At 37.3% G+C, this 13,855-nt stretch overlaps 1 protein-coding gene across 1 annotated transcript in view; it reads left to right on the top strand.

Annotated features, from left to right (window-relative positions):
• LOC106503958 (UDP-glucuronosyltransferase 2C1) overlaps positions 1-10,260 on the top strand; it is a 34,093-nt gene extending 23,833 nt beyond the window's left edge. The window contains exons 4-6 of the mRNA XM_018049523.1: positions 2,144-2,231; positions 5,124-5,343; positions 9,735-10,260. Coding sequence (XP_017905012.1) covers positions 2,144-2,231; positions 5,124-5,343; positions 9,735-10,014 — 588 coding nt within the window. The 3' untranslated portion in view covers positions 10,015-10,260. The remainder of the gene's footprint in view (positions 1-2,143; positions 2,232-5,123; positions 5,344-9,734) is intronic.

The raw sequence follows: 13,855 nt of genomic DNA, 5'->3' as shown, positions 1-13,855 counted from the left end.
CAGATAACACCATCCTTATGGCAGAAAGTGAAGAACTAAAGGGCCTCTTGAAGAAAGTGAAAGAGGAAAATGAAAAAGTTGACCTAAACTCAACATTCAGAAAGCTAAGATCATGGTATCTGGTCCTATCACTTCATGGCAAATAGATGTTTCCGCTTCATGGAAACAGTGTCAACATTGGCAGACTTTATTTTCTTGGGCTCCAAAATCACTGCACATGGTGACTGTAGCCTTGAAATTAAAGACGCTTGCCCCTTGAAAGAAAAGCTATGATCAACCTAGACAGCATATTAAAAAGCAAGAGACATTACTTTGCCAACAAAGATCCATCTAGTCAAAGCTATGATTTTTCCATTAGTCGTGTATGGATGTGAGAGCTTGACTATAAAGAGCACTGAAGAACTGATGCTTTTGAACTGTGGTGTTGGAGAAGACTCTTGTGAGTCCCTTGGACTGCAAGGAGAGCCAACCAGTCCATTCTAAAGGAAATCAGTGCTGAATATTCATTGGAAGGACTGATGCTAAAGCTGAAATTCCAATACTTTGGCCACCTGATGCCAAGAACTGACTCGTTTGAAAAGACCCTGATGCTGGGAAAAATTGAGGGCAGGAGGAGAAGGGTATGGCAGAGGATGAGATGGTTGGATGACATCACCAACTCGATGGACATGAGTTTGAGTAAACTCTGGGAATTGGCGATGGACAGGGAAGCCTGGCCTGCTGCCGTCCATGCAGTCACACAGAATCGGATGAGACTGAGTGACTTAAATGAACTGAACTGAACTGAATCATAGCAACAATATTTATGATAGCAAAATGAATGGATAAAGAACTTTTTTTTTAATAGGAGTATAGTTGCTTTACAATGCTGTATTAGCTTCTACTGTACAGCAAAGTGAATCAGCTATATGTATACATATATCCCATCTTTAGTGGATTTCATTCAAATTTAGGTCACCACAGAGCATTGATTAGAGTTCCCTATGCTTTACAATAGATTCTCCATAGTTACCTATATTATACATAGTATCACTAGTGTATATATGTCAATCCTTGTCTCTCAATTTATCCCACCTGATTTCCCCCTTGGTATCCATACATTTGTTCTCTATGCCTGTGTCTCTATTTCTGCTTTGCAATATACATATGTAGGCTTCCCCGGTGGTCAGACAGTAAAGAATCCACATGCAATCCAAGAGACCTAGGTTCAATCCCTGATTTGGGATGATCCCTTGGAGAAGGGCATGGCAACCCACTCCAGCATTATTGCCTGGAGAATCCCTATGGACAGAGCAGCCTAGTGTGCTACGGTTCATAGGGCCTCAAAGAGGTGGACATGACTGAGCGGCTAAGAACCCGTGTATGTATATATATGTATATATAATGAAACATTATTCAACCTTAAAAAAGAAAGGAAATTCTGATATGTTGCAAGATCCATGAACTCTGAAATAAAATAATGCTAAGTCAGTGGAAGACAAATATAACATGGTTCCACTTGTACTTGTTACCAAAGTAATCAAATTTATAGAGACAGAAAGTAGAACAGAAGTTATCAGGGGCTAGGGAGTAAGAGGAATAGGGAATTATTTAATGATACAGAACTGACATGAAGGATGATGAAAATATTCAGTGTGCAGATAGAGTTGATGTTTATACACCATTGTGGATGCTTTTAATGCCATCAGACTCAATAGATACAATACTTTAAAATGAAAAATATCATTACCAATATTTTACTATATGAGTTTCTGTTACTGGTAACTATATTAAAAAAAGATCAAAAGAGGTAAATAATATCCCTTCCTTTTGCCTCTGAAAATTTTGTTTCAAAAATCCCCTTTACCAGAGTAGCCTAGTAATATCAGCATGTTGTTGTTTCAGATATAGATTGTCATTTTTCTTCATCTACAAGTTAGACTTAATCCAAGGATGATAACCTATTGACTAGGATTGTTTCAAGCCTTAGAAAATATGGTTGTCATGTCAATGGCTTAAAAACACTCATTACCTAATCACTTAGGGCCTCAGCTTACTTGTTTATTACCTGGAGGCATCAGACCTGATTAATCTTTGGTTAACTGCTTTCTTTTGACAGGATTTGATTCTAAAAATCTTCTAATAAAGACATTTATCTTAATAGGTTCTGTGGAGATACACAGGAAAGAAACCAGAAACATTAGGAGCCAACACTCGACTATACAAATGGATTCCACAGAATGATCTTCTTGGTAAGACCAAAGAAAGAAAAATAAACAGAGATGAATGAGGGATAATGTGAATGATTGCTCAATAACAGATAAATCCAACAAATTTGTATTTAAAATAACAACAACAAAAAAAAGCTTTAATGTTTTCTTCACATTTCTTCTGGAGTTTGTAAAAGATTATTTCTGACACTTTTTAAAGACTAAGACAAACTTTATTCAAAACCATCATGTTAAGTATAGTTATTAGTGCAATGGACTTTTATAATATGACAGAGAGCCTGGATTAAATGCTGCATGCAGAAAGGAAAATAGGAGAATTTATCACAAAAGAGTATAGTGAGTGGAAGTTCATTGTATGGAAAATTAGAAAGAGGACATGTCAGGTGCAAACGAACAGTATAGCAAGAACCTATTTAGATTCTTACTGAAGGCACATTAAGGTCATCACGTATCACTTGGGGGATAGTGAAAGAAGAGGTGACAGCTATAAAAGATGATCAGACATCAAGACTGATCTGTTAAACTGACTTAGTAGAGTGCTTGCTAAAATTGGGCAAGGCAGAGATAAAGTAGAACTAAAATCAAATTCTAGTGGAGAAGAATTCAGGGAATTCTGACTAAAATTTGGTCAAGGATCTTTGTCAAACTGTAACACAAATATCAAATTTATAATTCTCTCATTTATTATATAGTCTCTCCCTCCTGAGAATCAAAGTCAAATAAAGTATCTTTATATCAGGCTCCCATTAACTTTTGAATAGAATATTGCAGAAACCTCCTGATTCTCTTCATCCATTTTATCCCACTTCTCTTCTCTTTTGCCTACTACAACCATATGGAAAAAAAAAAATCTGGCAAACCATTTCACCACCCATAATACAAATGGCTCTCTATTACTATATAGAGTTGAATGCTTAAACAGAGTACACATGTAATTGCTGTAGCCTTTTTGTATGATGCACTCAATATGCCAGAAAATTTGGAAAATGCAGCAGTGGCCACAGGACTGGAAAAGGTCAGTTTTCATTCCAATCTGAAAGAAAGGCAATGCCAAAAAATGCTCAAGTGAAAGTGAAAGTGAAGTCGCTCAGTCGTGTCTGACTCTTTGAGACCCCATAGACTCCAGGCTCCTCCGTCCATGGGATTTTCTAGGCAAGAGTACTGGAATGGGTTGCCATTTCCTTCTCCAAGAAGGCTCAAACTATCACACAATTGCACTCATCTCACATGCTAGTAAAATAATGCTCAAAATTCTCCAAGCCTTCTACAAGCAAGGCTTCAACAATATGTGAACTGTGAACTTCCAGATATTTAAACTGGTTAAAGAAAAGGCAGAGGAACAAAAGATCAAATTGCCAACATCTGTTGAATCATAGAAAAAGCAAGAGTTCCAGAAAAACCTCTATTTCTGCTTCATTGACTATGCCAAAACCTTTGACTGTGTGGATCACAATAAACTGGAAAATTCTGAAAAAGATGGGCATACCAGACCACCTGACCTGCCTCTTGAGAAATCTGTACAGGTCAGGAAGCAACAGTTAATACTGGACACGGAACAACAGATTGCTTCCAAAAATGGAAAGGAGTACATCAAGGCTGTATGTTGTCACCATGCTTATTTAACTTATATGCAGAATACATCATGAGAAATGCTGGAATGGATGAAGCACAAGCTGGAATCAAGATTGCTGGGAGAAATAACAATAATCTCAGATATGCAGATGATACCACCCTTATGGCAGAAAGTGAAGAAGAACTAAAGAGGCTTTTGATGAAAGTGAAAGAGGAGAGTGAAAAAGTTGACCTAAAACTCAACACTCAGAAAACTAAGATCATGGCATCTGGTCCCATCACTTCATGGCAAATAGATGGGGAAACAGTGCAAACAGTGTCAGACTTTATTTTGGGGGGCTCCAAAATCATTGCAGATGGTATTGCAGCCATGAAATTAAAAGATGCTTACTCCTTGAAAGAAAAGTTATGACCAACCTAGATAGCATATTAAAAAGCAGAGACATTGCTTTGCTGACAAAGGTCCATCTAGTCAAGGCTATGGTTTTTCCAGTAGTCATGTATAGATATGAGAGCTTGACTATAAAGAAAGCAGAGCACTGAAGAATTGATGCTTTTGAACTGTGGTGTCGGAGAAGACTCTTGTGAGTCCCTTGGACTGCAAGATCCAACCAGTCCATCCTAAAGGAAATCAGTCCTGAATATTCATTGGAAGGACTGATGCTGAAGCTGAAACTCCAATACTTGGCCACCTGATGTGAAGAACTGACTCATTTGAAAAGACCTTGATACTGGGAAAGATTGAAGGCAGGAAGAGAAGGGGATGACAGAGGATGATGTTTGGATGGCATCACCGATGCAATGGACATGAGTCTGAGTGAACTCCGGGAGTTGGTGATGGACAGGGAAGCCTGGCGAGCTGCAGTCCATGGAGTCGCAAAGAGTCGGACACGACTGAGCAACTGAACTGAACTGAACTGATGCTAACATTCTGGTATGGAAACCCTGCACATCTCACCACCCCTTTCCCATTAACAAAAGTATTTTCCCACTAACAAAAATATTTGGTTTCTTCAGTCCCTCCATTCTTTTTTGTTGATGTATTCTCCTTCCAATAACTTGTCAAATGACAAGTACTCTTCATTGTTTATTCTGCAGGAAAATTCTCAGTTGTCTGTAGAATGACTTACTTACTGGAATCACTAATTATACTTAGCCTGGAGTAATTAGTTACTACTTTCTTTGGAGCCTATAAGAATTTATACGAGACCTCATGGCACAGAATTATATAGAAGATGTCACTTAATAGAATTAATGATTTATGAAGGTATCATGATTTTCTGTTTCTGACACTCTTACAACTTAGAATAATATATATATTTTTTAAATTTTAATCTTTAGGTCATCCAAAAACCAGAGCTTTTATCACTCACTGTGGAACCAATGGGATCTATGAAGCTATTTACCACGGAGTCCCTATGGTTGGAATTCCTATGTTTGGTGATCAGCATGATAATGTTGTTCGTATGAAAGCCAAAGGTGCAGCTGTTGAAGTAGACTTGCAAAGAATGACAAGTGCAGATCTGCTTCATGCTTTGAAAGCAGTTATTAACAACCCTTCGTGAGTAGATAATATGTTCTTTTCTAAGAAGAAACATCTTGTTTCTTGAAGAATAATCAGTTTCATAAATTTTTAATTTGACAACTTTTACATAATCACCAGCTCATACCTAATAGCAAATTAGATTATTTTATGTTTCCTAAATTTTGTGAACGTACTTTGTCACCTACCACTAATGAGTGATAGACTATAATCTTGAACAAATACTACATTTATTTAAAGAAAATAAGCTATTGTTGAAAAGATACAAATTTTTATTAATAACAATGCTTTTATTTCTTAAAAATTGCAGATATTATCACTATAAAGAGTTTAGGCAATATGACAAAAACAAAGGTAAATAAAAATAAAAACTCACTTAACTCTCCTCATGTAGCTATAATCAATGACAGTTTAGAAACTTCTGCTATTTCCTTGTGCTAATTTATAAATAGAAAATAATATAAAGAATTTTGTTGAAAAATAGGACTATATTTGTTGGTTAAAAATTTCTTATATTGGTAGATTTTAAATTAAAACCAGAGAAAGAGAATGAAGGAAAATTGAGAGATCCAAGGGAGGTAGAGAAGACCCCAGCCTCCTCATTCCCTGACAAAGAACAACAATTAGACACTATTCATGAAGAAAATCATTTCTGGGAGTACCCTTAAAGGCCATATAAGAAATTTTAGCAACAGGATAGAACAAAAAAACAGAGATAAATCACACAAGAACAGAATGATGACAGTTTTATTTTACCAGCATCATCCCCCAAGCCAGCATTACTCATCACCAAGAGAGAACTTTCAGCTAGAAAGAGTTCCTTGGCAGAAAATGAAGAATGAGTTGAGTGACCAATTTCTAAGGCCTTCTGGGGCACAGAAATAGAAAAACAAATTCCAAATTTGTGTGAAGTCACAAGAGATCAAAAACAGCCAAAGCAATCCCAAGAAATAATGAAGTTGGAGGCATCCCACTTCTTATTTCAAACTGTACTACAAAGCTATAGTAATTTTTTAAAAATGTTGTTGGAATAAAAATAGGCATACAGACCAATGGAAAGGATTGGGAGCCATGAAATGAACCCTCATATGTAAAGCTGAAAATATTTGAAAAAAAAAGTGAAGAATACTCAATAGGAAAAGTGTTATCTATTCAATAAGTAGTACTGGGGAAACTAAATAATTATATGCAGGAGAATGAAATTTGGACCCCCATATTACATTACCTATAAAAACTGACTAGAAATAAACTAAAGACTTAAGCAAAATACCTGAAACCATAAAGCTGCTATCTTAAAACAGGAGGAAAATTTACTTGACAAGTGTCTTAGAAACAAATTTTGGGATATAACACCAAAAATACAAGGAACCAATGCAAAGCTCAATAGGTGGGGCTATATCAAGCTCAAAAACTTCTGCACAGTAAAATAAATTGTCTATAAAATGAAAGGGAATCTACAAAATTGGAGAACATTTTGAAAAGTATACATCTGATAAGAGATTAATATACAAATGATATAAGGAACTCATTGCTGCTGCTGCTGCTAAGTCACGTCAGTCGTGTCCGACTCTGTGTGACCCCATAGACAGCAGCCCACCAGGCTTCCCCATCCCTGGGATTCTCCAGGCAAGAACACTGGAGTGGGTTGCCATTTCCTTCTCCAATGCATGAAAGTGAAAAGTGAAAGTCAAGTCGCTCAGTCATGTCCGACTCTTCCTGACCCCATGGACTGCAGCCTACCAGGCTCCTCTGCCCATGGGATTTTCCAGGCAAGAGTTCTGGAGTGGGTTGTCATTGCCTTCTCCAAAGTAAATCATTACTCAATAGGAAAAATAAAAATAAAAATAACGAGCAGAGGTACTGAATAGAGATTTTCCCAAAGAAGACATGCAAATGGCCAACAGGTACATGAAAAGGGGCTTCATGTCACTAAGCATCAGGAAATACAAATCAAAATCCCACCTCATACCTGTTACAATTGTTGTTGATGCTGTTCATTCACTAAGTTGTGTCCAACTCTATGACCCTATGGACTGCAGCATGCCAGGCTCCTCTGTCCTCCACTATCTCCCAAAGTTTGCTCAAATTCATGTTCATTGAGTTGGTGATGCTATCTAACCATCTCATCCTCTGCCACCCCGTTCTCCTTTTGCCTTCAATCAGTGCCAGTATCAGGGTTTCTTCTAATGAGTTGGCTCTTTGCATCAGGTGACCACAGTATTGGAGCTTCAGCTTCAGCATCAGCCCTTCCACTGAATATTCAGAGTTGATTTCCTTAAGATTAACTGATTTGATCTTCTTGTGGTCCAAGAGGCTCTCAAGAGTCTTCTCTGGCACCACAGTTAAAAGCATCAAATCTTTGGTGCTCAGCCTTCTTTATGGTCCAGTGGTAAAGAATCCATGTGTCAATGCAGGTGCCACAGGAGATGCAGGTTCAATCCCTGAGTTGAGAAGATTCCTTGGAGTAGAAAATGGCAACCCACTCCACTATTCTTGCTTGGAAAATTCCTTGGACAAAGGAGCCTGGTGGGCTACAGTCCATGGAGTCTCAAAGAGCCAGACTTGACTGAGCGCACATGCACAAAATAACATCCATGCATGACTACTGGAAAAATCATAGCTTTGACAATGTGGACCTTTGTTGGCAAAGTGATATCTCTGCTTTGTAATACACTGTCTAGGTTTATCATAGTTTTCCTTCCAAGGAACAAGCTTCTTTTAATTTCATGGCTGCAGTCACTGTCCAGTGACTTTGGAGCCCAAGAAAATTAAAGCTACCACTGCTTCCAATTGTTCACCTTCTATTTGACATGAAGTGATGGAGCTGGATGCCATGATCTTAGTTTTTTGAATATTGAGTTTCAAACCAGCTTGAAACTGTTAGAAAGGCCATCATCAAAACACAAGTTCTGAGAGGTATTGGTGAGGATGTTGGAAAAGAGGAACTCCAGTGCACTCCAGGTGAGAATGTAATTTAGTACAGCCCTTATGGAAATTAGTATGGGAACTCCTCAAAAGATTAGCAATAGAACAACTAGATGATCCGCTGGAGAAGGGATAGGCTACCCACTCCAGTATTCTTGGGCTTCCCCTGTGGCACAGCTAGTAAAGAATCTGCCTGCAGTGTGGCAGAGCTGGGTCCAATCCCTGGGTTGAGAAAATCCCCTAGAGAAGAAAAAGACTACCCACTCCATTATTCTGGCCTAGAGAATTCCATGGACTGTATAGACCATGGGGTAGCAAAGAGTTGGACACGACTGAACGACTTTCAGCGACTTTCACTCACTGAGACTGAGTAATCTCACTTCTGGATATGTATCTAAGGAAATGAAAACAGAATGTGGAAGAGATGTCTTCACCCCAGTGCTAACTGCAGCATGATTCACAATAACGAAGACATGACTAAAACCTAGTATTTGTCAGTGGATGAATAAAGAAGATGTGGTATACGTATGTAAAGGAACATTATTCAGCAAATAGGACAAAGGAAATACTGTCATTTGTGAAACCATGGCACTGTGCCAAGTGAAGTAAGTCAGACAGTGAATGACAAATATTTTTCAATGTCAATTATACATGTAATCTAGAAATTCAAACAGAGAAGAGAGTGGTGTTTTCAGGGCCTAGGACTTGGGAGACTGGTGAGACAAGCTTTGAATAATAAGGCACAGGTCTGAGTATTAAAATAAATAAGTTCTGGGGGAACTGGTGATTAGCTGTGATCATAAAAAATAAATTTTCAATAATAAAAGATTATATTTTATTTATATTTTATGTTTTCATATAAATAAATATATTCTTTGGAAAAGGAAACTATATTAAAATTAAAAGAAGTGCCAGGCTTGGATAGATAGTCCTTTAATATCATGAAGCTTTTTATTTGCATCTGGAATGTCAGGACCATGAAGATCACAGACCAAAACCACTTCCTGTTACTGTTGAAGTCTTATTAACACTGATACTCCAGATCGAACCTAGGGAAGAGTGAAGGGGTGAGAGAAGGATTCCTTTTTCATAGATCTGCCCTCAATGCTGCTTCCTGACACTATCATGTTCCCAATGCCACACTCAGCAAGTGAGATCAAAATTCTATATTCTCAAGCTACATATTAATCCATTCTTATTTCTGTACTTTCAGAATGCTATTTCCAACTGGCAATTATTTTCTCTCCTACCTCCAATAATTACTGAGACTCTAAAGCATCCAACACATTCCAACGATAGGCCATCATATCTAGAAATATCTCAAGAGGAAACAAATTGTCATGTGCTTTCTGTAGTCTCGGTGATCTCATTTATCACATCTTATCATATAATTATGCAATATACTTTAAATAATATACAAAAGTTTTAGGTATATGGTGTCCTTAATAAATTTTTCAAGTTGTTATTTATATATTCAATTTTAGCTATAAAGAGAATGCTATGAAGTTATCAAGAATTCACCATGATCAGCCTGTGAAACCCCTGGATCGAGCAGTCTTCTGGGTCGAGTTTGTCATGCGCCACAAAGGAGCCAAGCACCTTCGACCAGCCTTTCATGACCTCACCTGGTACCAGCGCCACTCTTTGGATGTGATTGGTTTCCTGCTAGCTTGTGTGGCAACTGTTACATTCCTGGTCACTAAATGTTGCCTGTTTTTTTGCTGGAAGTTTGGTAAAACTGCAAAGAAGAAAAAGAGAGAGTAGCAATATTATTTTTTTTTTTTTAGCAGTTGGCCTGGAATCCGTGGAATGGTTCACTGAAGTAACCAGTCATTGATTAGTATAGACTCCTCTCCTACTCCACTGGATTCTTGTCCATTCCTCAGTTTATCAAGCCAAAGATCAAAGACTTACTCCCAAAATATGCCGCATGATTCAGAAATAAGTTTTAAAATAATCTATTCTTGAAGTGGAGAATATAAGCAATTAAACAAATGGAAGTTACTACCATTAAAGTCTCAGTGTTTCATTTATCAATTTCAGCTCATCAAGTTGAGCTGCTGTTTGAGGTCTTAGGAACGTAATAATTAATTCTATTTTCAGTACTGACTGTGTTGAATATTTCCTGAAAATCTAACATGATTTTGGGTTCAGTATATACTCATTATTACTCATTCTCTAAAGAAACTGGACAAGGAGTAGTGTAGAATGCACTTTAGCCAGAGCTTCCATTCTAGTCAGGAAGATCAGGAGGCTCAGAGTTTCTACTCTGCTATACAACACATTTTGCTGCCTTCTGCCTGCTAAGTCACCTCAGTTGTGTCTGACTCTTTGTGACACCCTGGACTGTAGCCTGCCTGGCTCCACTGTCCATGGGATTCTCCAGGCAAGAATACTGGAGTGCGTTGCCATTCCCTTCTCCAGGGGATCTTCTCAACCCAAAGATCGAATCTGCATCTCTTATGTCTCCTATATACACAGGCAAGTTCCTTACCACTAGCACCACCTGGGAAGCCCTAAAGCACATTTTACACCATCAATTTTCTTTCAGATGACACATCAGACTTTTTCCCATTTGTAAACACTATTTTCTGTCTTTCATTTCAAGATTCCCCTTCATTTGGGTATTAATAGTGATAATACTTCATTTGTATTATATTAATAACCCTTCCTGGCTTCAGAGAAATAGCTGATTATCATATGTTAGCAAGGTTGATGGTACAATGGAGCAAAAGTAATGATTAGAATTTAATACCTATCCTTTTAAATTAACTTAAAAATCTATTTAATTCTTTCCTACATTAATTTTACTTACAAAGTACATATGTGAAAAAGAAGAAGCAAACTACTAAAAAGCTACATTTCAAATACTTTTGGAGCAATATGTATTTCTCAAAAATGCTATTTGCTATGTGGATATTTCTCCAATAAATGGAAACCCAGGAGTTTGCACATTTCTTCCTTTTCCTTTGTCTCATCACTTTTCCTGGTCCTTTCATGAACTGTACTGTGACCACTAAACTAAGCACAAGTACCTAGATGTCTTATTGACCAGTGTCAGCCAGAAATCTGCAGTAACATGAGGATACAAGTTGATTTTTAATAAAAATAAAGATGTCTTTTCCTTTCTTTTCTAAAAAAATCTATCTTCCAGTATGTTGCCCTTGAGGTCTATCCTCCAGTATGTTTTGACCTTGAGATCAAACAATTATTCGGTCTTACCGTGATAGCATTACACAGTAGTAATCAAGTTCATTAAATGATCTATCACAGCTTTTGATATTTATAACCCAAGCTTGTGTCTGTATCTTAGAATAATTATAAATCACTTGGGCAGCTATCTGCTTTTACAACAGTGGCATAAATAAGAACAAGGTAAAGATAAACATAATTTTAGATGTGGAATTAACTACAAAGATATATTCTCAATTTTATGAGGTATTGAATAATTAATTATAATGATTTAAGGTATATAGTTTAAAAAGTGTAAACATAATGCTGTCTTGCTTATGATAAAATTAATGTAACCAAACCTACAATTTACCACAGTGCTATATTCTGGCAATAACATAATGTTCTTTCCTAAAATATTCTTTAAAATCATAATTTAAACTTTTGTTACTTTCTACCAACAAGATATACCTTCACTTTTTTGTTATTACCAAATGAGATAGCATAAAGGAGTTTAAGTAAACTCACGACATGGATACCTTGAACAATTTCTGAGTTTATACAAAAGAACTGCCATAGCAAACAAATGAATAAACTCTGTCGTGTAGAGACCAACACTTTTCACCTATTTGAATATCTATACATTATTATATTAAATATATTAACAACGTAGTAATTTTAGGTATGCACAAGCTAAACCTTTGTAACATGTCATATATATCCAGTTTAAGTTTGATAAAATATTTTTCAGGAGTTTGATGATCTCTGATGTTTCTTGTTAATTAAAATAGCATGCTTTGATATACTTCATTTTTTAAATATTTATACTTAATATGTGACTATTTTATGAAATCCTGCTCAAGTTTCTTCTTGGTTATTACAAAAAATCTTCATTTTTTGACTGTTGAATTGTAAGCCAACTTTTTCACTCTCCTCTTTCATTTTCATCAAGAGGCTCTTTAGTTGTTCTTCACTTTCTGCCATAAGGGTGGTGTCATCTGCATATCTAAGGTTATTGATATTTTTCCCAGCAATCTTGATTTCAGCTTGTTTTTCTTCCTGCCCAGCATTTCTCAAGAAGTACTCTGCATATAAGTTGAATAAGCATGGTGACAATATACAACCTTGACGTACTCCTTTTCCTATTTGGAACCAGTCTGTTGTTCCCTGTCCAGTTCTAACAGATTCTTCCTGACCTGCATACAGGTTTCTCAAGAGGCAAGTCAGGTGGTCTGTTATTCCCATCTTTTGAAGAATGTTCCACAGTTTATTGTGACCCACATAGTCAAACGCTTTGGCATAGTCAATAAAGCAGAAATAGATGTTTTTCTGGAACTCTCTTCCTGTTTCAATGATCCAGCAGATGTTGGCAATTTGATCTCTGGTTCTTTTGCCTTTTCTAAAACTAGCTAAAAATATGGAAGTTCACGGTTCAAGTCTTGTTGAAGTCTGTCTTGGAGAATTTTGAGCATTATATTACCAGTGTGTGTTCAGTTCAGTTCAGTTGCTCAGTCGTGTCCGACTCTGAGATGCCATGAACCACAGCACACCAGGCCTCCCTTTCCAGCACCAACTCCCAGAGTCCTCCCAAACCCATGTCCATTGAGTCAGTGATGCCATCCAACCATCTCATCTTCTGTTGTCCCCTTCTCCTCCTGCCCTCAATCTTTCCCAGCATCAGGGTCTTTTTCAATGAGTCAGCTCTTCGCATCAGGTGGCCAAAGTATTAGAGTTTCAACTTCAGCGTCAGTCCTTCCAATGAACACCTAGGACTGATCTCCTTTTGGATGCACTGGTTGCATCTCCTTGCAGGCCAAGGGACTCTCAAGAGTCTTCTCCAACATCACAGTTCAAAAGCATCAATTCTTTGGCGCTCAGCTTTCTCTATAGTCCAACTTTCACATCCATACATGACCACTGGAAAAACCATAGCCTTGACTAGATGGACTTTTGTTGACAAAGTAATGTCTCTGCTTTTTAACATGTGGTCTAGGTTGGTCATAACTTTCCTTCCAAGGAGTAAGCATCTTTTAATTTCATGGCTGCAATCACCATCTGCAGTGATTTTGGAGCCCAGAAAAATAAAGTCTGCCACTGTTTCTACTGTTTCCCCATCTATTTCCCATTAAGTGATGGGACCTGATGCCATAATCTTCATTTTCTGAATGCTGAGCTTTAAGCCAACTTTTTCACTCTCCTTTTTCACTTTCATCAAGAGGATCTTCAGTTCCTCTTCACTTCTGCTATAAGGGTGGTATCATCTGCATATCTGAGGTTATTGAAATTTCTCCCAGCAATCTTGATTCCAGCTTGTGTTTCTTCCTGTCCAGCGTTTCTCATGATGTACTCTGCATATAAGTTAAATAAGCAGGGTGATGATATACAGTCTTGATGTACCCCTTTTCCTATTTGGAAGCAGTCTGTTGTTCCATTT

The sequence above is a fragment of the Capra hircus genome, chromosome 6, assembly GCF_001704415.2.
Source record: "Capra hircus breed San Clemente chromosome 6, ASM170441v1, whole genome shotgun sequence".
Taxonomy (NCBI): domain Eukaryota; kingdom Metazoa; phylum Chordata; class Mammalia; order Artiodactyla; family Bovidae; genus Capra; species Capra hircus.
Note: the sequence above shows the minus strand (reverse complement) of the source record. Positions and strands in the feature narration are given on the sequence as shown.